Genomic DNA, 21,569 nt, shown 5'->3' on the forward strand with positions numbered 1-21,569 from the left:
AATACAATGTACTCTTTTTGAGAAGGTACAAATCGAATTTTGCATTTTTCTCTCTTTTAAGATATTGGACCTTAAATCTGAAATCAATATTTAGTTTCAGTGGACCAATTTTTAAAGTAGATATTTTAAGTTTTATTTTATATTTTTTTTAAAATATATATATTAGATATTTAAGGTGGCGGTTGAGGTGGCAGAAATAAAAATAAAGCAAAGCTAGCATTATATATATATATATATTTATATTGTAAGAAAAAACTTTCTTGAAATCTATCATTGGCATCCTTTTTTTAACTTCAAAACAAGTTCTCTTTTATGATATATTCTTTAGTACGTACAGAAATATTAAAAAAAATCAGTAAATTTCTTAAGTTAAACAAATTAGAAAACCCAAGAAAGCTAATATATATATATATATATTATGAAAGATTTATTTGTAAAATAAGAAAGAGAATTGAGGAAACTTTATGTTTTAATTTCCAAATATATTAAATTTTATTTATTTGAGAAATTTTGTTTTTGGTAATCAAATAATTAGAAAATCAAATGTAATTGAAAATTAAAGATAAACTTCCTTTTAAAAATAATGTGTATATAAGTGCATGTGATTTGAAAAAAAAAATATTACATATATTGTACTAATTAATGATTACATAATGTATTGTGAATTTATCTTATTTTTTGGTTAAAGTATTCTTTCATTCTTTATGTGTGAATATATGTTTTAAAAAAAATATATAGTTTTTCAGTATGTGCTTGATATTTGTGATCGTGTATATAAGCGTTTTAGGCTTCTGAAAAGATTTTACCTTGAGAAAATTTAGTGTTTGATTTCTTTGATAGTTTCAAATTTAAGAAGATGTTTAGTTGCTTTTCACCAACAAAGGTTCCTAACATGTAAGCGTGATTTATATTTTTATACATCTTTGAGAAAGTTTTTTTTTGATAACCAACTCAATTCTTAAATATTTTCTAGTGTATCGGATGTCGAATTAAAGATACCAAATTGTGAGGAATGTGAGATGATCATGACTGCCGTTATTTCCAAATTCAAAGGTAGAAACATTTTTTTATATTGATCAAAATCTTCAGTAAACAAAACTGATAGTAATATGATGGTATGCAATGCATGTTGTAATATTTTTTTTGAATGATGTATGATTATTAGGAGTCGAATCACGGGTGGTGGATAGAGAAAAACAAACGATTTTGGTCACTGGAAGTTTTAATCTGGAGAAGTTGTTGAAAAAGCTCATGAAAGAAACAAATAAAGAAGTGGAGATTGTGACGCAAGAAGAGAAAGATGTTGAATCTGAAATCATTCAAAAAAGAGAATATGAGAAACTTGAAACTATACCGGAGAAAAATGAAGAAACCGAGATGGTTCAAGAAGAAAAAGAGAAAGAATATGAGACGGTTGTAGAAAACGATGAGAGACCGGAAGAAGATGCAGAACCAGAAATAGTTATTGAACCAAATAGTGATGACCGTAGCGAAAGTGAGATATATACGATGTTCAGTGATGAAAATCCCAACGCTAAATGTACTATAATGTAAGCGTAGTTTGTCAAATAAACCTTTCTACAAGGTTTTTGGCAATACGTTCGTCTTCATTTCATTTTTCAATTTTGAAATCATTTTAGAATATTCTTAAGTCAATGTCTTTGTCGTAAAGATGATATAGAATAACAAGTATTGCATTCCCATATCTTCTCATCTTGTAACTCGAGTAAAATTATTATGAATTCTCTGTTTTTTTTCATCTACTTAGATTGTAGATTTAAACATGAACATCAAATTATCGTAGCTATTTTAAATAAATTATCAAATTAAAAACTCATTAACATAGAAAAACGAAAATTATATTTGAAACTTTTCTTAGGTATCAATTTTTAACTGTATTTTGATTTTCTTATTAATAGAAAACAAAAACTTAGTTAACGACACCATAGCTTAAAACAAAACACAAGCATGTAAGTATAACAAAGAGTCCCAATAACAAATTGATGAAGTATAATAAATCAATTACAATGTAAAGTAGAAAATGGAGAAAAAAAAAAATATCTAAAACACTGTTTTTCTTATTGAATCTAGAATCTCAACTATTCCAACAAAAGGTTAATGAAGATAGACAAAGAAATGTATTTGATTTTTTTTTTACAAGATGTTAGATGGTTGTTACAGCTCGATCTCAATCACACCCCTAAACAAAGTTACATTACAAAAACCAAACATATAACTAATCTTTGCAAAGAAGAAACCTTCGGTTGCATGTAGAGTGTTTGTATATGATTAACTACTCTCAAAACAGAGCTTCCCTTGGTGCACCGATTAAGTTAAGAGCCGTTGCTGCAATGTGAGACGGCATGAGCCCAGCTTCAGCCATTTGATCAGCTGGTGAGCCATGGTCAATGTACCGATCAGGCAATACCATTGGTCTCCACTGTAACAAATTAATCAAATCAGAAAACCATAGATTTCGAAAAGACAGCGAAAATGATCAGGAATATATATGTTAAAAGTTGTAAAACCTTGAGCTTCCCATCAAGAAGACCCTCGAGAGCAAGAAACTGAACAACGTGCGATCCAAACCCTCCTATCGAACCTTCTTCAACAGTGATCAGAACCTCATGCGTCTTAGCTAGGCTGCGAATGAGAGCACCGTCCAACGGCTTGCAAAATCTTGCATCTGCCACGGTTATGTTCAATCCACGTTCTTGGAGCATCATGGCCGCTCCTAAACAACTCTGAACCGCTGAGCCATAACCCAACAGAGCAACTCTCTCTCCTTCTTTCAAAATCCTACCTTTCCCAATCTGAAAGAGAGTTTCTTGTTTTGTCAAAATGATCAAAGGAAGAGAGACCGATATGAGAGGTTCAGATTTTTAGCTATACCTCAATTGGAACACCTTTGTTTCCGGGAGGTAACGCGACGCCAATACCGTTACCTCTTGGATAACGGAAACAAGAAGGACGATCATCAATAGCAGCAGCGGTTGCAACAATGTTAAAGAGCTCTGCTTCATCAGATGGAGCCATTACTATCATGTTAGGAAGACAAGCCATAAACGTCACATCAAAAGCTCCACAATGTGTTGGACCATCAGCTCCCACAAGTCCAGCTCTGTCCATCGCAAATCTCACAGGTAACTTCTGCAAATCAACATCATGTACAACCTACAGAAAACAGTCACATACTCTATTAGTTTCTAAAATTGTTTCATCTGAAAGTAAAAACGTTGAAGATGGTTTGAAACTTGCCTGGTCATAAGCACGCTGCATGAAAGACGAGTAGATAGCACAGAAGGGCTTAAGACCTTCACAAGCTAAACCCGCAGCGAAAGTAACCGCGTGTTGTTCAGCTATTCCGACATCGAAACATCTTGTTGGAAAGCGACGTTGGAAGAGATTTAAACCGGTACCACCTCCCATGGCTGCATGAATCGCAACCACATCTTTGTCTACCTCTGCTTCAGCAACTAATGCCTCCGCAAAGTAAGTTGTGTAAGATTGAGTCTTGTTACTACTTTTGAACTGTTTACCAGTCGCTGGATCAAATTTCACAACTCCTGCAAGAAAGAGAATCAATATCTATGTTTTAGTACCGGTCTTGTGGTTCTAAAGAAAAAACGTTATCCATTTGAGTCCACTTTTCACCATGGTATTTGTCATCAGCTCTCTCTGCGTAAGGATAACCACGACCTTTCTCCGTTATGACATGAATAAGTACCGGTCCTGTGGTTCTTGCACTCTTAACTTCTTTCAGAATGGCTACCAAATCATCTATGTTGTGCCCATCAACAGGACCAATATAGTAAAGACCGAGTTCTTCAAAAAGTGTTGATCCAGTCCCGCTTATCATTCCTCGAGCATACTCATCTACCTTAGCAGCCAATTGGTGCATTGGCCCGCCTATTTGCTTCGTCACACCCTATACACAACAAAAGCTAAAATCTTTATTCACTCCATAAAGACCAGGATTAATTAGCATTCTAGAAAAGAAATGGGATTTGCTTGCCTTTGCGACTTCTCTCAACTCTCTGAGAGCTGGGTTAGACTGTAAACGGCTAAGAGCACTGCTCAATGCTCCAACAGGTGGACTCGGTCCATCCAAAGTAGCTGTAGGTAAAGAGACTTGCTTGTTGTCATTAAGAATCACAATCATATCGGAGTCTAGATATCCGGCGTTGTTCATGGCTTCATAAGCCTGTCCTGCAGTCATTGCACCATCACCAATCACAGCAACAACATTGTTGCTCTTCCCCTTCAAATCCCTTCCTACCGCCATTCCTGTAAAGGCAAAGTTCTGATTCAGTTTCTTTTTCTAGTTACCACAACACGAAGCAAGACAATGAAGACATCAAAGGGATTGCTTACCTAAGCCAGCAGATATTGTGGTTGAGCTATGTCCTGTACCAAAGCAATCATGTTCGCTCTCTCCTCGTTTGGTGAAACCGGAAAGACCATTGGTCTGCCTCATCGTCGGCATCTTTCCTCTTCTCCCGGTGAGAATCTTGTGAGGATAAGACTGATGACCAACATCCCAAAGAATCTTGTCCTGTGGAGTATTGAAAATGTAATGAAGAGCCACAGTGAGCTCCACAACACCAAGGCTTGACCCCAAATGTCCACCGGTTTTAGAAACGTTAAAGATCACATCTGATCTCAGCTCATCAGAAAGTTGTTTTAGTTCCTGCAACATGAGTTAACCAAATGACATCAATACACGAAGCTGAAAACAAGATGGATCAAGGCTTTTGGTGCGATTCAGTTTTTTACCTTGATGGAAAGATTTTTCATGTGGATTGGGTAATTGATTGTGTCAAGTAATGGAGTTGGTGGTCTGTTTGAATAATATTCACCCTTCTCTGCAAGTGAAGCACTCACTTTTGCCTTTCTGTTTGACTGTACACAACCCAAATCGACAACAACATAAGAACAAAAAATGTCTTTTTCTGCAGAAATCACAACTAAAGAGGCAAACTTTCACAACACTTGCAATAAACTAACATAGAGAAAGGGTCGGATTTGTTAGACTTCTGTCAAAAATGAAGTAAACCCATTATTTAATTCACGATTTTAGTAAATGGGCTACTACAAACTCTCAACAAAAACAAGCTACAGTTGACCAAGAATTCAACAAGGTTCCAAAATAAATATTTTCCAACGATGAACCAGAGAAAGAGAGAAGTGAATCTTACATGGCAACTCTTGGGTCTCGGACATGGCGATGGAAGATCTGTAACCAAAGATCCAGAAGAAGACAGAGAAGTTGATTTACAAGAATCTGTTAAAACTCCTTTGGCAATTATGTAAGAAGGAAAAGCAAATGCAGATAGAGCCATCAAGAGAAGAATAAGAGTCTTGAAAAAAACTTAGGAAAATGTCAGTAAATCAAACGATTTATAAGAAACAAAGAGAATCTTAATTAGGAAAAAGAAAAATTGAGATTATCAAGAACAGTGAAAAATCAATAATTTGTACTTTAGAATCCACTTAAAAAAATGAGTTAAGTGCTGATATAATGTGGTGGAGGTGGTGGTGAGTGGTGACAATGGTGGAGAGTAGAAGAAGAAAAAGATTGAGACTTTTTAAATGGTGATGAGATAAAACGACAAAAAATCCAACTTCATGTATTACGAAATTTATGTAACGGTGTTTTAAATATTTTAGAAAAGGAGAAAAAGCTCAAAGATATTGAAGATGGTTCGTCATCCGCAGAGATTTGAGATTCTGGTTGGGCCACGTCAACCAAGAAATCCAAGTTTTGGATAGATATGTGATATGTACGTTGTATACTACCTATTTTCTTTCGTTCTATGTATGTTTTCCTTTTTTTGTCGTCCATTTGTATTAAAGTACAATTTCTTTGTATATGTTTTCTAAAATGAAAGGTAAAATAAATAGGAAAAATTTCATATAAAATCCTCAACTTAATTTCAATGAGCTTTTCAAATCTTCAACTTTTCGTGTGCCCAAAAAAAATCTTCAAGTATTTCTTCTACCCATTTTAAATCTTCAATTGTTATTCGTATAGTTAGTTTACACTATATACGAAACGATACTAAACGAAAATATCCGTTAACAAACTAGCTATAGTACTCGTCATGATTAAGCAATGATTAACATAAAATTCGATATAAACTAAATCTCGACAAAATTGAAGCAAAATCCTCAAATCAAATTGAAGTAAAATGATCACACGGATAATTATTGAGGATTTAAAATAAGTAGATAAAATATTTGAAGTTTTTTCTGGGCACACAAAAAATTGAGAATTTAAAAAGCTCATTGAAATTAAGTTGATGTTTTATATGAAATTTTCTCAAATAAATATAGGGGAAAATTTGCTACTCTAAACTGGAAAATACTATAAATAGCTAATATACATGTTAAAAACTTTAAAGATTTTTATTTTAAAAATAGTTCAATATTACTATTTGCTGATTTAAAATCTACTTAATGTATATATAGCCTTCACACATTTAAAGACATCTCGAAAAGCAGTTTTAAATTTGAGGTTGGCCAATCTCCGAAAACAAAATTTCAAATCTAATTTCACAAAATTTAAAATATTATATAATAGTTTCTATTTTTAATCGTTATTAATAAAAATTATATAACTTTATAAATAACAAAATCATACATTCAAAAATATTATTAACTACAATTATATTATAAACTTTATAATAAAATAAAACATTACATAAGATAAAATTACACAAACAAAATAAATAAAACACACAACTAAATTATAAATTATTACATTACACCAAATTATTATACAAAAATATTTCCATAATACTTCCAAATTTCAACAAAAATTTTAAATTGATATTTTTAGTTTCAGTTTATAATTTATTTTATATGCAAATATAAAATTTATAAAGATAAATATGAAATTTTTATGAGGTATAAAATTCTTTGAATTAGAATGATAAACATAAAAATTAAAATAATTATTTATGAAATATATAATTGTAAAGCCTAAAATGCAAATAAAAATTGCAAACCTTAAATTTGCGGTTTTGAATAATAAAAATTTAAATATAAAGTTTTATTATTCAAAACTTCCAAATTTAAGATTTTAAAATTGTTTTTAGAGCAAACAAAATCTCATATAAAGAATTAAGTTGCATTTGGAGATGTGCTAACAGACTTACATTAAGTCTACGCATATTTGCAGACTTCAAAATTTTATACTGTAGAGACTTGAGTTTACTTTGCAAACATTTGGTAATGTACGTTATGTCTTCCCATTTCTAACAAATTTTAAAAATCTACTGAGCAAACTTATGTTCATATCAAGTCTATATTAGATTAGGATTCACATTACATGTTCTTTTAATTTATTTTTTCAATTTTTCAAATTGTAACAAAATTATTATTTTTGAAAATAGTTTTAAAATGATATATAGTATGATAGTACATGCATATATCAAAATTAACACAACAATCTAATACATAACTTACATATCCGGTTAAAAAATATTCATTTATATATTTCAAATGATGATAATATATCACCAGCATTACAAAATGATTTTAGCTAAAATAAAAAAAACTGATAAAATAATCATATCTTTTATTTGAATTTAAATATGTCGACGATTGTAATTTTATAAAAATTTATAAGAAAAGAAATTACTTTCAAAGTTAATTCTATCAACCTTATCCAAGTAAAGATATATATATATATATATATATATATATATATGACAAAGGAATCCCGAAATAATAATTAATCCTTAATTAGTACTCATTTAGATGTCTTAATGTGTTTTCTTTTAACAGTTGATATCTAGTGAGTTATGTGTCTATTTCTTGTTAAATATAGAATTTTTTTTAGAGATTTAACTTTTTTGGTTAAATTTAAAATTTCTAGGATTGCCGACATAAAAAGAACTCTAAGATCTGTATAATCCATACTTTCGAATGAGAACTAGACTTAAACAACATATAATCATTTATAACGGCATTGTAACAAACTATATTGAAAAAACTCTATTAAAAAAACTTTATTATAATAGTTTTTATGATGATTAAGAAGAAGTTTTAAGTTTAAATTCGTTTAATTTCAGATTAGAATAAAAACATATATTTTGGTTTCATTCTAAATGTCATTTCGATCTTACGATTGTTAAATTTAAAATACTACATGCCGACTATGCTAAGACTATTATATAATACAGGGGCGTACTACCAGTGCTTTGGACTTGTTGACGTTGAAAGGTTGCAAGTAAAGTTTATGTAAGGACTAGTTTGATCAAAGTGGGCGTGAAATAATTAACCGGCCATGACAATTTACCTTTAGAGTAGACCAACAACATTAAATTCCGCAAATGTTATGATGATGAGACGGTTTTGCCGTTTTGCGATGCATGTTTTTCTATAATAAGAACCACTTTTTTGAAACGCGATTCACAATATATGATGTCCATGTTCAATTAATCTTAAATAATTTCTGAGTTGAGTTAGTGGTGATTCTCTTTGCTGCTACTGCTAGTGTCATCTAATCAACCAATATTGTAAAATTCTTGATAACTTACACTTTAATACATTGTTTTTACTCAAGCATATATTCACGGATCTTCGACCATAACTTAACCAATCGTTCTCTTTATTTATAAAAAAACGTTGGTGTAACTCTTTTTCTGCATACAGTATTTTTTCTTTGACATATTCCTACTTTAGATTTTTTCTTTTTGTGATAAGTTCTTTTTTTTGTTCAATTTTTTTTTTTTTGATAAGTTCCTACTTTAGATTTAACGAGCCAATTAAGACTAGTAGACTTGGTGAATCAATGATAAATGGTCACTTTTAAATACTGTCTCAATCAATTCGGTCTTTTTCTATTCCTGATCTCGAAATTAGTGTTATAGAATCCTATTATTTCACGTACGTTGAATGTTCTCGTTCGTTTAATATCTTTACATAGCATACATATATTTATAATTTAATATTGCTGGCCAAAATGGTATTGTACTACTCATATCTATCTTTTAATTTTCGTCATCACTAACGTCACAAAAATTGAATTGTCCAACGTACATAATTAGTGGGTTGCTCTAGCTTCTTTACTAATATATAATAATATCTTTCACATTTCACTTAGATCTGTGTCAGTGATAATCTCTATATAAATCCAAACTTGTTATCTTCATGAGTTATATACCATCCAAGATCAAAAAAAAAAAGCAGAAAAATGGATAACAACAACAATGATTCGAAATCATCACACACCGGACCACACTTCTTGTTCGTGACATTTCCAGTACAAGGCCACATCAACCCATCTCTCGAGCTCGCCAAACGCCTCGCCGGAACCATCACCGGAGCTCGAGTCACCTTCGCCGCCCCAATCTCCGCCTACAACCGCCGCATGTTCTCCAAAGAAAACGTTCCCGAAACCCTAATCTTCTCCACTTACTCCGACGGCCACGACGACGGCTACAAATCCTCAACTGCCTCCGACAAATCTCGCAGAGACAGCGCAGGACAATACATGTCCGATATAAGACGACGCGGCAAAAAAACCCTAACCGAACTTATCGAAGATAACCGAAGTCAAAACCGGCCTTTTACTTGCGTGGTTTACACGCTCCTCCTCACTTGGGTCGCTGAGCTAGCGCGTGAGTTTCACATCCCTTCTGCTCTTCTCTGGGTCCAACCCATAACTGTCTTCTCCATCTTCTACCATTACTTCAACGGCTACGAAGAAGCGATCTCAGAGATGGCTAACAACAACCCTTCCGGTTACATTAAATTACCGTCTCTGCCACTGCTCCGTCTCCGTGATCTTCCAACATTCATCGTCCCTACAAACGCCTACGCGTTTATTCTAGCGGCGTTTAGAGCACAGATGGAGTCATTGAAGCAAGAGGAAAACCCTAAGATCCTCGTCAACAGTTTCCAAGAGCTTGAACAAGAAGCTCTAGGCTCGGTTCTTGATCATGCCAAGATCGTCCCCATCGGTCCGTTGATAACCTCGAGGACTGATTCGGAGACTGGAGCTGAGTACATTGAGTGGTTGGATACAAAAGCTGATTCGTCTGTGCTTTATATTTCGTTCGGGACACTTGCCGTGTTGAGCAAGAAACAGCTTTTGGAGATCTGCGAGGCGTTGATACAGAGTCGTAGGCCGTTCTTGTGGGTGATTACGGATAAATCGTACAGAAGTAAAGAAGACGGTGAAGAGAAAGAAGAAGAGATCATAAGGAGTTTCAGAGAAGAGCTCGATGAGATAGGAATGGTGGTTTCTTGGTGCGATCAGTTTAGCGTTTTGAAACATAGATCGATCGGTTGTTTCGTGACGCATTGCGGTTGGAACTCGACGCTTGAGAGTTTGGTCGCGGGAGTTCCGGTGGTTGCGTTTCCTCAGTGGACTGATCAGATGACGAACGCGAAGCTCCTTGAAGAGTGTTGGAAGACAGGTGTGAGGGTGGTGGAGAAGAAAGAAGAGGAAGAAGTGGTTGTGGTGGAGAGTGAAGAGATACGGCGGTGCATTGAGGAAGTTATGGAGGAGAAGGCGGAGGAGTTTAGAAGAAACGCGGCGAGGTGGAGAGATTTAGCGGCGGAGACGGCGAGAGAAGGAGGATCTTCGTTTAACCATCTCAAAGCTTTTGTTGATGAGCACATGTGAGATTCGGTCTCGGAGAATTCAATCAATTCCTTATTTAAAACTATATTAGTTTAATTTTCAAAGTTACTCAAGTCAATCATTTGTATCACATTTGAAATTTAAACAATCATTTGGATGATGAGATGTAATTTATTGAAGATGTGAGAGATTGATAGATACACGAAGAGCACATAAATGATAGTATGATACAATCAAATTGTCAGTCTCACTTGGTCTTACTTGACGGCCAAGAAAACAAAGAAATTGAATATTTTGCAGATTGAATCTTAAGTAATTTTTTTACGTGTAATAAAAGAAGCAAACTCTCAGTGAGCGTTGCGAGTGATCAAACCCTCGAATACGACGTAGAGATCTCTATTATCACTTCCAAATATATCTTCAGCTTTCCTAAGCGTTTCCTGGAAAACAAACCATTGCGAATCGATTCAGAATCTGAGTTTTGAAATCGAAAGAAGTTTACTTGTAAGCGTTAAGATCCTTACTTCTCTTGTTTGCTTGTGAGCGTTAAGATCCTTCACATTTCCAAGAAACGCACCAAACTGCTCGTAAGATAACCGGCTCCTAATCAAGAATCAAGAACAAGATGGGGATATGTTATAGACAATGCTATGTGGTAAGAATGTTTCTGATCAGAATTCTTTTTTTTTTACCTGACTTGTCGGAAGAACTCTTTTCCATCAACACGAGTTCTTCCTGAAAACAGAGAGATAACAAACAAACCGGTTAGCAAATCGCGTTGTTTCAAAACCTCTACACGAAAAAAGCATGGTTTTTTAAACTTACCGGCGTGGGATCCAGGCTCTGAGATTGAAATAGAAGATCTAGTATCATCAAACATGCCTCTTGTGGTGGAGAATGAAACAGAATGGCGACGAGGAGAGAGAGGTCTCGAGGTGGTTCTAGGAGTAGTGGAAGCAGATAGTGTTGGTGGTGAACCAGGAGGAGTAAGCCGAGGAGTATTGGTTTGAGATACTAATGGGAGACTGTTTGCTAAACCCGGTTTAGGAGCTGCGATGTAAAATACAAAAATCTTGCACGTTATTCACACAAAAAACATAATGGCTAAGAGACTTTGAGATTGATTTACCTTCGTTTTCGTTGTCCGTTGTAGCTGATTCAATAGCTTCAGAAGCTTGAGATTGGATTGATGAATGTCTTGAAGGTTGAAATTGAGAATCTTCATCTGAAACTCTCAAAAGAAAATCAGCATATCAAGATTTTTTTTCACAAATTTAGCAGAAAGCAAGAACTATGTATATACCATTTGGTGTTGGTTTAGCAATGATTTGCGTTGTTCCTGCCTATTAAAACCAAACCAAACCAAAATCAAAATCAATTCAAGATTGTGAATTTTCAATTCAAAGAAAATTCAAGAAAGTGAAATTTTCATACATTTTGGTCATCATCTTGAAGAGACATCATAAGCGTCTTCCTGAATCCCTCAAGCTGCACCAATTTCGCAAAAAATATCAATCAAATTTCCATGTAACCTCCATTGAAACATCTTTCAAGCTCCAAAAACTTAAAATCGTTTTTTTGTTAATTTCTAATTGGACACTAAATAAAACTCAGCTAATTCCAAAATTAGAAAGAGAAGAGACCAAAAAGTCTTACCTTTGAGACATCTCTCTGGAGTCTCTTCACAGTACTAGACAACGAAGCATTCTCTCCCAGCAGATTCTCCTGCAGATATTTTTTTGAAATGAACAATTTTTTGAAAAGGAAAAATTGAAAATCGATTCGGGTCGGGTCAGAAGTCAAAATCGGGTCGGACCTTTTCACCGTCGGCGAGGGAAAGCTTCTGTAACGCATCGGAGAGAGACGCGTCGAGAGACTCCACGTGAGATTGGAGCTCGGCGATTTCTTTCTCCTTCTCGGCGAGAAGCTCCCGGAGATCGGACGACTCTGATTCGAGAGCAGAGACACGTGTCGAGAGAGCAATGGATGTGATTTTGCGGGCCACATCTAGCTGCTCGAATGGATCGGACGGTAGAACTTGAAGAACTTCATCGGGAAGATCGAAACTTCTCGAACCTGTAACCGCACTCGATCTTTCTTCTTCTTCTCCTTCCTCTACCTCTGACATTTTTCGTTTTTCGTATTTTGATTTTTCTTTTTTCTTTTAATTTCCTCTTTGGTCTTTTTCTTTTTCAGTTTTTATCGTTACTTTTCTTTATACGTATTCGGTTATCTTACGGTATAGACCGGTATTGTGGTTTTCTTATTCCAAAACGAAATTTGAGTCTAAACAAAACAATTTATTGGTTATGTAATTTTATATTCATCGACTTAGATACGTTATCACGCAACATTGCTAACGTATGCTAAAGGTTCTGGAAAACAGGACTCCGGTTCGGGGTTATGATACCGGTTCGGTTATGTAATGGTTGATATGATTGATAGAAGTGAAGGATATAGAGAATGTGGTCACGTATGCTTTGTCTTTTGTGTGTTTGTGATATGACATAATAATGTGTGGTATTGATTGGGTGAGCCAAATTTGTGATCTGTGAATGGATAGAATTAGTATAACTCACTGGACCCATTGAAAAGAGATATAGACAAAGAAACTGAGGGAAAAACGTCCAAATTGGCAGAAAACAAAAATAATAAACTGAGCATCGCCTTAGGCAGCACATCAACTTCGATTTTTTTTAAACTCAAACCTTTTGGTTCTTCTCGATATGAAAAAATGATTTCAGAATTATTGTGTTAGATAATGATTTAAAAGGTTCGAGTCGGTTTTCAAATTGGGTAAGGTTTAAGACCATCTCCAACAATGGGGTGTTAAGAGTTTCTCATGTTAATTTGGCATTAAAAAAAAGATTAAATAGTCTAATTGATGAGAACCGATTCTCATGAGAGGAATTGAGAGACCCATAAAAGACTATGATGTGGCAAGGTCTGATTAGATGAAATTTTTTTTTGTTTTTTTTTTCCATTTATCTATCTCTTTTCTTTTGGTATTATTGCTGGAAAAAAAGAAAAAAAGTTTCAGAACATATCGGGCGAAGCTTCAAGATTATTTATCGGTGCATCCTTCTCTCTTTCATGCATGTGAAATCGAGAGTTATTCGAGACGATGTTTGTGATCGAAGGACGCATAGATGATTGAAAAGTGATTTAGTGGAACACATTTGGATTAAAATTTCAAATTTTCTTTTTTCGATTTTTTTCTGTGTTTATTAATGTATTTTTGTATGTGTTTGCAATTTAAATTAATGAATTAAATTTATTTTATAATATTTTTATAATTTAAAAAATTATTTTTTTTAAGAAACTCTGTTTAAAAAACCTACCATTGAAAGTTCAAAAACTAAAAATCTCTCACAAATATACATATATGTGTAAGTAACACAAAATATATTAAAAACAAGATGAAAATCTTTATGAGTCTCTCACCATTGGAGATGGTCTAATAGGTTGTATATTATGGTTTATTGGATGATATCAGTTCATTGTTTTGTGTAAACGGTTTACGCGTGGTTTGTAAAATATTATCTATAACCGAGGTTTCGAAAAATATGTAGGGGAAAAGGGATATAAGGATTATTATGTCTTTGTTTGTTTAAGGTTGTTCAACTCTTTTCGAATAAAAGTCTAGTTTGAGTATGAATTTTATTGAATTAATGGACTTAAATTTAGATTAATACCAATTTCGTAACGTAAGTGGGAATCAATATCTCACTCATCTCTAGCTAAAACAACCACTAAATTAATTGAATAACATAATAACTTAATAAAATGAAAAGTAACAAAAAAAAGTACCGAAAGATTAAACCAGAAATTGAAGAAATTCAGTTTTCGACTACAAAGAAGCACATAAACCCTAATTCATTATTTTGATACCAAAAGAATTAAGCTGAAATCTTATGATCTATAGAAAGTTCTAAGATAATCAATTATTTAAAAAAAAAGATAGAGAATGATCATAATGATAATGATGATCATATGACATCACACGAGCATAAATGGGTAGCTAGAAGCCTAGAACAATGGGAAGCAGGTGTTGCTACCTTGAATAGAACCAGAAAGCATCTCTATCAGATCCATATCTCTTCTTTCACTTGTAGAGTTAGCTTGAGGAACAAGCAACTCGCTGTGGCCTCCGTACTCTACGGTGGTGGATGACGCGGACGACGATGAGGAAGACGGAAAATGAGGGTTGGAGTAAGACGACGTCGTACCATTCAACAAATAAGACAAGTAGATATCTGACGCAAGGTGCGGTGTATTACTAGGAACTGCGACCATTGCCTGATCATGATGATGCGTCTCAACATTGCTGTGCGAGTTAGGGTTCTTGATCATGAATCCAGATGATGAAGAATGGTTTACCTCATCACAAGTTTGGCTCAAACCAATGTTCTCAAGAGAAATCGGATGGTTTGCAAAGATATTTTGTAAGTAAACCAGCTCTTCGTCATATGGATCGCCAAGGACAGACGATGATGAATCTCCATCAGAATATATCTGATCAAGATTCGGTGTAGAAACAACACTGTTGGTATTCATGATATACTTGTTCTCGCCATTGCCCTTGTTAGTGTCATTATTGTCGATGCTTTTGATGTAGTCTTGGAGAATGCATGGCCTTTTAGCTGATGGTGAGAGATCTCTATCGTTGTTAACTGCGTTTGCTTGGCGTTTTTGTTGGCGTTTTGAGTTTTGGCGTCGTTTAGTCGCATTCCAATGGTTCTTGATAGAGTTCTCGGTGCGTCCTGGTATGAGTTTAGCGATTTCTGCCCATTTGTTCCCAATTCTCGTGTGTGCTTCTACAAGAATCCTCTCTTCTTCTTCGCTCCATCCATCTTTCTGGGAAAAAAAATCGACAAAAACGTAAAGAGATACTTATGTTAGAAGACCAAGACAATACTATGTTATATATAAAACCAAAGAAAATATATTTATATATACATAGAGAGATCTAGAGAAAAAAAAAAAAAAACCTTGATATCAGGACGGAGATGATTATGCCATCTCTCACGACATTGTTTGCCTGCTCTTCCTTCAAGTTTTTCCGAGATCATTGCCCATTTCCTCTCCCCATGTTGCCTCACCAACCTTATCAGCTTCCTATACATATATTTTCGGATTTACAAACGCATAAATATATTTTTAGACTCTCATATATAGACGCATGAATCAATCTACAAACGCATATATATATATATATAGACTCTCGTATATAGACGCATGAATCAATCTGAAAAGACAGATATCTATGTATATGTATAGTTAAATACCTATCTTCTTCCGCCGTCCATTGCCCTTTGATAAGATTCTTGTATGGTCGCTTCTTCGAAGTGTTATGATAATCTCTGGTTGCATCTTTAATGACCATGTCCTCTGTAGGGCTTCGGCCATTAACGACCAAGTGTTTCTCCTTCCTCGGGCCAAACGTCATGTTCTCTTTGTTGTCGTTTTTAATCTCCATCTCCCTTGTCTTCTTCACGATCGATCGGTCTCTAGAACACTCTTGTTTCTTGGAACACAAGGCATCATTCTTTTGGCCATATAAGAATCTCTCCATGGACAAGGCGTCGATATTCCATGGAAAAAAAAACTTAGTAGAATGGAGAGAAGAGTACAAAGACGGAGAGAGTTTAGCTCGTAACAAGGAGGAATACGAGAGAACTTAATGAGTTACTATACAAATTCAAACTAATGAATGACCCATTAAATTCCATTAATTTTAATAATTTCTTTCAAATATAAATAGCCTTAACTATAGCTCTCGAGTTTTTTTTTTTTTTTTGAAGTTTATACGAAAAAATAATGAAATGAATTTTTTTTTTATGTGCCTTTGAAGTTAAAGCAATAAGCTAAGAAGACTACATAATTTGATAACGGAAAAATAATTGATATTTATTTGATTACCATATGGATCTTGACCTATTAGTCAGTAAATTTTAAATTTGGTATTTTCTCCAAAAGCTTCTCTCATTTCTCATTACATATACTTTATATGACGCCATTATTATTGAAAAGACAATATCTACGACGACCAAAATAATATAAGTTGATTATAGAACAATATTCAAATATTTTTGTAAAGACCATTTGTTTGGTAACAAAACTCATGAATTTAGTCTTTTTTATTTTCATTTTGCAGTATACGTAAAAAAATTTCTAATCGATAATATCTAAATTCCTAAGGCTAATAATAATATGGTGTAAATTGAGAGAATCTAAAGGCTAACGAACAGATGAAGGGCTAATAAAAATAAGCTCTAATTTGTAACTTTTGAGCTTCTCTCTCTCAGACAGTAACAAATGTGGAAGTTAAGAGGAGGGAGAAAAAGGCGGGACGGAGTACCGAGTTAATCTTTAGCTAGTTGTAATATACTTAGTTGACTGCAATTAGTTAGAAGGATAAATTTAGGAGTAGTCTAAGTCCATCCAACACATTTAATTGTTGTTGTATAACGTATTATTGAAATTCTTATCTATTGCTTATAAGTTTTAACTATACCTTGTAATCCCAAAAATAGATACCTTTTAATTGATGTTTGCTCAATGAGTTGTTTTATGTACATTTGAAAATAGATGAATGATCCACTAGGTTCCATTAATTCTGATATTTTCTTAATAAAATTAAATTGACCTTATAGTTTTCAAATATTTTTTTTAGTTTATAAAAGAAGAGAAAAAGAAGTAAACGAAAATTATATATATCGCTTGCAGTTTAAAACAATAAGCTGAAAAGACAAGAAATATTGATAACTAGAATATATTGATATTTAATTGGTTACTATATGGATCTACATACATATTAGTCACTAAATTTCAAATTCATTTTTTTCTTTTTCAAAATCCTCTGTAATTTTCTATATACTTTATGTGGCGATATTATAATCTATAAACAATATCGACGAACGACTAAAAGAATATAAGTCGATTTATAGAAAAGTATCTAATATATATTTGGAAAGAAAACTTGTTTAAAAACAAACTCAACTTTAGATGTTAATCACCATAATTTCAGTGTTGGTCCCAAAAGTAAAAAAATGTTTGTCTCTTCAAGCTGTGGCGGTCTGGGTCAATCAAAGACAATCTTTGTCTTCTCCTATGAAATCCATCATCAAGCTGCTGTGTCAAACTATCATCTACCTTTTATGGAAGGAACGCAACTCTCGCATTTTCACAGCCATATCCTCTACAATATCGGTCGCTGCTCAGTTGACAGGTTAATGAGAGATTGCTTGCTATCGTTCCCGTCAAGTAACATCAGATCGCCTTCGCTACAGGAGCTTTCTTTTCAATCTATGTGTGCTCTTAGTTAATTGTTGTAATTTCTGCTTCTTTTTTTCCTGTCCGTCTATCTTTTGCTCTTTGTGATAAGTTGATTTCATCAACAACATTGTAAACGAAAATTGGTATGAATTTTAACATGTTCACAAAAAAAGAGTAAAAAATGTTTAGTAGATTTGAGATGGGCCTAGATAGGCTCAAATAATTTATAACTGCATGAGCCTATGCGCACTCATTAGGATCTGTGTTTGTCGCCTTCTCGAATCCTTCAACTTCCTCCTCTGACATTGATGTGATAGGAGGAAATTTGTCATGACATCTGAGCCAAATTTTTAAATCCCATCGATAAATTCTTGTGTTTGACCTCTTTTGTTTCCTTAGGCTTTGCAATTTTTTTGGTCTCCATTGGGCAAATACACTTTTAACAAATCCACTATGTGTGATCACCACACTTCTGGTAAGTGGTAATGGTTGCTGATTCTGAATGACTCGCACAAACAGCTATAAAGAAGTCAAGAGTCATTATTAAGTGTAATTTTACGATTATGGAAAAATCCTCTTTAATTCAGTTGTTTTGCTGCCCCTTGATTTGTACAGCTATTGATTACAGGAGGATCTTTGAGCTCAAGTTAAAGAGGCAGAGAAATAACAGTTTATCAAATTTCCTTTTCTTCATTTTTTCTTAACTGAATTTACCTAATGTTGATAGTCTGAAGAAGATTATGTTGCATCTCTCAGAGCAGAGCTTAAGTTGATACAGCACTGACCAAATGGCTGCTTCCTTTTTGTTGGAATTACAGGTTAGATTGTGTTTTTTTGGAGAGAATATGTTCTTACCATACTAAATAATGAGAATTATATAAGAACAAGAAAAATCTTGGATCCAAATTTTTTTTTTTATATATCAAAATTCTTTCAATTGCAATACTCGTATAGACAGAACAAAAAAAATGCAAAGAAGAGGCATCTTTAACCCAGTAACGTTTAGGGTTTAAACCAAAATTTCTAGATGGATGGGGTAAAGTATTAGTACATCTAATACATATTTAAAATGTGATAATTTGTCTTCCAATGTTAAGGCAGCTAGAACGAACAAACAGAATTGTTTTATTCTGCAAGGATAGAACTTACAAACAATGTAGATTTAGCTATAGACCCAAATTTTAGGTGAATATCGTGTTTTTACTAGAGTTCTTAGGAAAAATAATTCATTCAGAACTAAAAGGGTGTAGTGGGGTGATTTCTTTTAGTGAAAGATTCAACTATGTGGATCCAGACCAAATATAAAATTTCTCTAGATGCGGAATTATCACATTTAGTTTTTGGCTACCCAACCATGTAAGCTGCAACTTGAGCTTGAGCTTGCATAACTAAGGGGGATTAGTCTGAGTTGGAAGGCCTAAGATTACTACCAGATATTAAAAAAAAAAATTTAGTCGGTGTCTCAAGATTTAGCTCAAGTGTGGTTTGGTGTCTGAGTCGATGAATTCCGACTCGCTTCTCTTCAGCTTCATTCTGAACCGACTTTGTTTTGGAGACAATGAGACTATTGGGCCTTGACAACCATTGTCGTAATAAAATACACAGAAACAAGATGAGGAGTCAATTGGCCCTAAGAAGCCCATGATATAGTTCTTCTTGCACCCAACTTAACTATTTGGTTTTGTCCAAAACCCTAACTTTTTCTTCTCCTCTCTCCATCTGTGATCCGTTCCTCCCTCTTTGGTGGCGTTTCACCATGAAGAAAAAGGAAGGAAATGTCTCTAGGCATATGTCCACGGTGATGATGTCCAGAGGGAAGAGGAAGCTGATCTACGACTACGAGGCCATGAAGATGGGGCAGGAAAAGAAAAACGAAGGTGTTATGAGCCGTGCTGAGGAAGCTGAAGCTGCTAGAAACAAGAAGATGATGGCGGCGTTGGAGAAGCAATACCATGAGGAGCTGAAGATGGAACTGACGGGAAGTGCAGCTGATGTAGCGCCTCATGTGGTGGAGGAAGAAGGCGAGGGTGAAGAATCAATTGATGATGCACCTTATACGCAAACTGATATGTCCACAGTGATGATGTCTAATAAGCAGAGGAAGCTCTATATAGCCATGAAGATGGGGCAGAAAAAGAAGAATGACGCTGTTGAGTTACTCAAGCATCGCAAGAAACTTTTGAATGCTGCACAACAATAATATACATTACCATTTACAAAGGCTATCTCTTAAGTTATGTATTGCCAACTTTTTAAAATTTATGTTTTGTTTTTTTGGGATAAAAGAACTTTCAAATCATATACCTAGTTTTAGAAAGTTACGATGTCCCCTATTAGACCATGTTCAATGGTAGCAACTCTAAAAAATGTGCTTAAGTATTATTTAATTATTAAATTTAAAATCATCTTCATTTTATAACATATGTCTGCTAGTATCTGTTAAGCATCGCTGCTTACAACTCTTGTTTAAACATCAATGCTCAAATTATTCTATTTTTATGATTTAATTTTTTTTAAAAATTATCTAAGCACTCTTCCTAAGCATCTGCATTGAACATGCTCTTGCTTACCTACCATTATCCATTGCATTTTTTGGATCTTTTGCGTAGGTTTTATTAGTCTTCATCCTCAGGTTTTTAGAGATGTGTCATCCATTTCAAAACTTGTATAAACTCCTGAATCTAAGGCAGCAAATTAATTGCTACCAAAGACATTCCTTTACACAGCATCAATAGACGAATCTGATATAGGAGTTAAAAAAGTTACCAAACCTGAAGGAGTACCAGTTGATAGTGAAGTTTCTGTGGCGATGGGAGTAGTGTTGCTCGACACATTAGTGATTGATGTTGTCTCAGTTGGGACAAAGGCTACTGTTGTTGGAGTAATGTTAGCGTTTAATAATACAGTAGAAGGATAAATATAATTTTTAAGGGCGGTTGGTGTTGATGGTTCAGCCTCATTACATGATGTGTCTGAAGTGATTGTAGCTGCAATTGGTACAACAACATCGGTGGTTGAAGCGTTAATGGCTAGTATAGAAGTTAAATCCATAGTAGCAGCAGGAGCAAGTACTGAAGGAGACCCTTGTGTTCGTTGAAAAGTTGCATTTTGTTAATGAAGGAGGAGGCACCTAGACTTTTGTGACCTAACTGCCCACATCTCTAACACTTAGCTGGAAACCAAGAGTATATAATCCACAGCAACCATAAAGACATTGCCTATTTCGTTTGTACGTAGCAGCAATCCTATGCAGAAAGGACTTACTTAATTCTACTTCCAACCATTAGTTTAGCCTCATTGAATTCGTATCTAACCATGGGTTATGAGTATAAACATGTTGGGATGTTTTTTAAGGTAATTTATTCAGAAACTGAAGTTATTTATTATGGTAAGGCTAAAGAAGCAGCGGTATCATGTCTTTTTTTTTTCTGCTAAAAAACAGCAGGATCATGTCTCTAGAAAGTTTTATAATCCCTAATATTCACGAGCATCTGGAACTTTGTTACATGAATAATGAAGTGATTGAAAGAGCAATCCTTCCAGTTGAGTTTTAAGGCTCTACATATTTTCAGAATTTTCGTTTGAAAAATAAACAGTGCAACTATTTTCAAATGAAACCTTAACATTTCAGAATTTCTTATCAAATGTTATGGTTTTGCAAAAAAGAAGACCAAACAACAATTTGGTTGAAGAT

At 34.2% G+C, this 21,569-nt stretch overlaps 5 protein-coding genes across 5 annotated transcripts; 2 read left to right on the forward strand and 3 right to left on the reverse strand.

Moving 5' to 3' along the window:
* The first annotated feature begins 1,025 nt into the window (after positions 1-1,025).
* LOC18028127 (heavy metal-associated isoprenylated plant protein 18) lies at positions 1,026-1,554 on the forward strand. Its single transcript, XM_006414421.2, has 2 exons — positions 1,026-1,053; positions 1,166-1,554. Exons 1-2 carry the CDS (start codon positions 1,026-1,028, stop codon positions 1,552-1,554), a joined length of 417 nt encoding a protein of 138 aa, XP_006414484.2.
* Positions 1,555-2,058: 504 nt separating this feature from the next.
* LOC18028128 (1-deoxy-D-xylulose-5-phosphate synthase, chloroplastic) lies at positions 2,059-5,658 on the reverse strand. Its single transcript, XM_006414422.2, has 9 exons — positions 5,199-5,658; positions 4,777-4,902; positions 4,375-4,690; positions 4,016-4,287; positions 3,655-3,928; positions 3,259-3,566; positions 2,893-3,174; positions 2,529-2,813; positions 2,059-2,440 (listed from the first exon to the last, which is right to left on the reverse strand). The coding sequence occupies exons 1-9, from the start codon at positions 5,340-5,342 to the stop codon at positions 2,300-2,302; spliced, it is 2,148 nt and encodes a 715-aa protein (XP_006414485.1). The 5' UTR covers positions 5,343-5,658; the 3' UTR covers positions 2,059-2,299.
* A 3,459-nt stretch (positions 5,659-9,117) lies between these two features.
* On the forward strand, positions 9,118-10,830 carry LOC18028129 (UDP-glycosyltransferase 75D1). Its single transcript, XM_006414423.2, has one exon. It carries the CDS (start codon positions 9,203-9,205, stop codon positions 10,637-10,639), a length of 1,437 nt encoding a protein of 478 aa, XP_006414486.1. The 5' UTR covers positions 9,118-9,202; the 3' UTR covers positions 10,640-10,830.
* On the reverse strand, positions 10,754-12,825 carry LOC18028130 (uncharacterized protein At4g15545). The gene is made up of 9 exons (XM_006414424.2): positions 12,414-12,825; positions 12,254-12,322; positions 12,032-12,085; positions 11,901-11,940; positions 11,727-11,822; positions 11,423-11,647; positions 11,290-11,332; positions 11,122-11,200; positions 10,754-11,037 (listed from the first exon to the last, which is right to left on the reverse strand). Exons 1-9 carry the CDS (start codon positions 12,723-12,725, stop codon positions 10,945-10,947), a joined length of 1,011 nt encoding a protein of 336 aa, XP_006414487.1. The 5' UTR covers positions 12,726-12,825; the 3' UTR covers positions 10,754-10,944.
* Positions 12,826-14,626: 1,801 nt separating this feature from the next.
* Positions 14,627-16,172, reverse strand: LOC18028131 (transcription factor MYB119). Its single transcript, XM_006414425.1, has 3 exons — positions 15,886-16,172; positions 15,589-15,715; positions 14,627-15,454 (listed from the first exon to the last, which is right to left on the reverse strand). Exons 1-3 carry the CDS (start codon positions 16,170-16,172, stop codon positions 14,627-14,629), a joined length of 1,242 nt encoding a protein of 413 aa, XP_006414488.1.
* Between the last annotated feature and the right edge of the window lie 5,397 nt (positions 16,173-21,569).

This window comes from Eutrema salsugineum, unplaced genomic scaffold, assembly GCF_000478725.1.
Source record: "Eutrema salsugineum unplaced genomic scaffold, Eutsalg1_0 scaffold_1, whole genome shotgun sequence".
Taxonomy (NCBI): domain Eukaryota; kingdom Viridiplantae; phylum Streptophyta; class Magnoliopsida; order Brassicales; family Brassicaceae; genus Eutrema; species Eutrema salsugineum.

Excerpts from the sequence above, each read along its gene's own strand:
- LOC18028127 (XM_006414421.2), top strand. The coding sequence starts at position 1,026 with ATGACTGCCGTTATTTCCAAATTCAAAG. Across the intron at positions 1,054-1,165 it reads CGTTATTTCCAAATTCAAAG|GAGTCGAATCACGGGTGGTG; the intron begins GTAGAAACATTT and ends TATGATTATTAG.
- LOC18028128 (XM_006414422.2), bottom strand. The coding sequence starts at position 5,342 with ATGGCTCTATCTGCATTTGCTTTTCCTTCTTACATAATTGCCAAAGGA. Across the intron at positions 4,691-4,776 it reads TGAAAAATCTTTCCATCAAG|GAACTAAAACAACTTTCTGA; the intron begins GTAAAAAACTGA and ends CTCATGTTGCAG. Across the intron at positions 2,814-2,892 it reads ACAAAGGTGTTCCAATTGAG|ATTGGGAAAGGTAGGATTTT; the intron begins GTATAGCTAAAA and ends ACTCTCTTTCAG.
- LOC18028129 (XM_006414423.2), top strand. The coding sequence starts at position 9,203 with ATGGATAACAACAACAATGATTCGAAATCATCACACACCGGACCACAC.
- LOC18028130 (XM_006414424.2), bottom strand. The coding sequence starts at position 12,725 with ATGTCAGAGGTAGAGGAAGGAGAAGAAGAAGAAAGATCGAGTGCGGTT. Across the intron at positions 11,648-11,726 it reads AACGGACAACGAAAACGAAG|CTCCTAAACCGGGTTTAGCA; the intron begins GTAAATCAATCT and ends TTTACATCGCAG. Across the intron at positions 11,038-11,121 it reads CTCACAAGCAAACAAGAGAA|GAAACGCTTAGGAAAGCTGA; the intron begins GTAAGGATCTTA and ends TTTGTTTTCCAG.
- LOC18028131 (XM_006414425.1), bottom strand. The coding sequence starts at position 16,172 with ATGGAGAGATTCTTATATGGCCAAAAGAATGATGCCTTGTGTTCCAAG. Across the intron at positions 15,716-15,885 it reads TGGACGGCGGAAGAAGATAG|GAAGCTGATAAGGTTGGTGA; the intron begins GTATTTAACTAT and ends ATATATGTATAG. Across the intron at positions 15,455-15,588 it reads ATCTCCGTCCTGATATCAAG|AAAGATGGATGGAGCGAAGA; the intron begins GTTTTTTTTTTT and ends TTTTTTTCCCAG.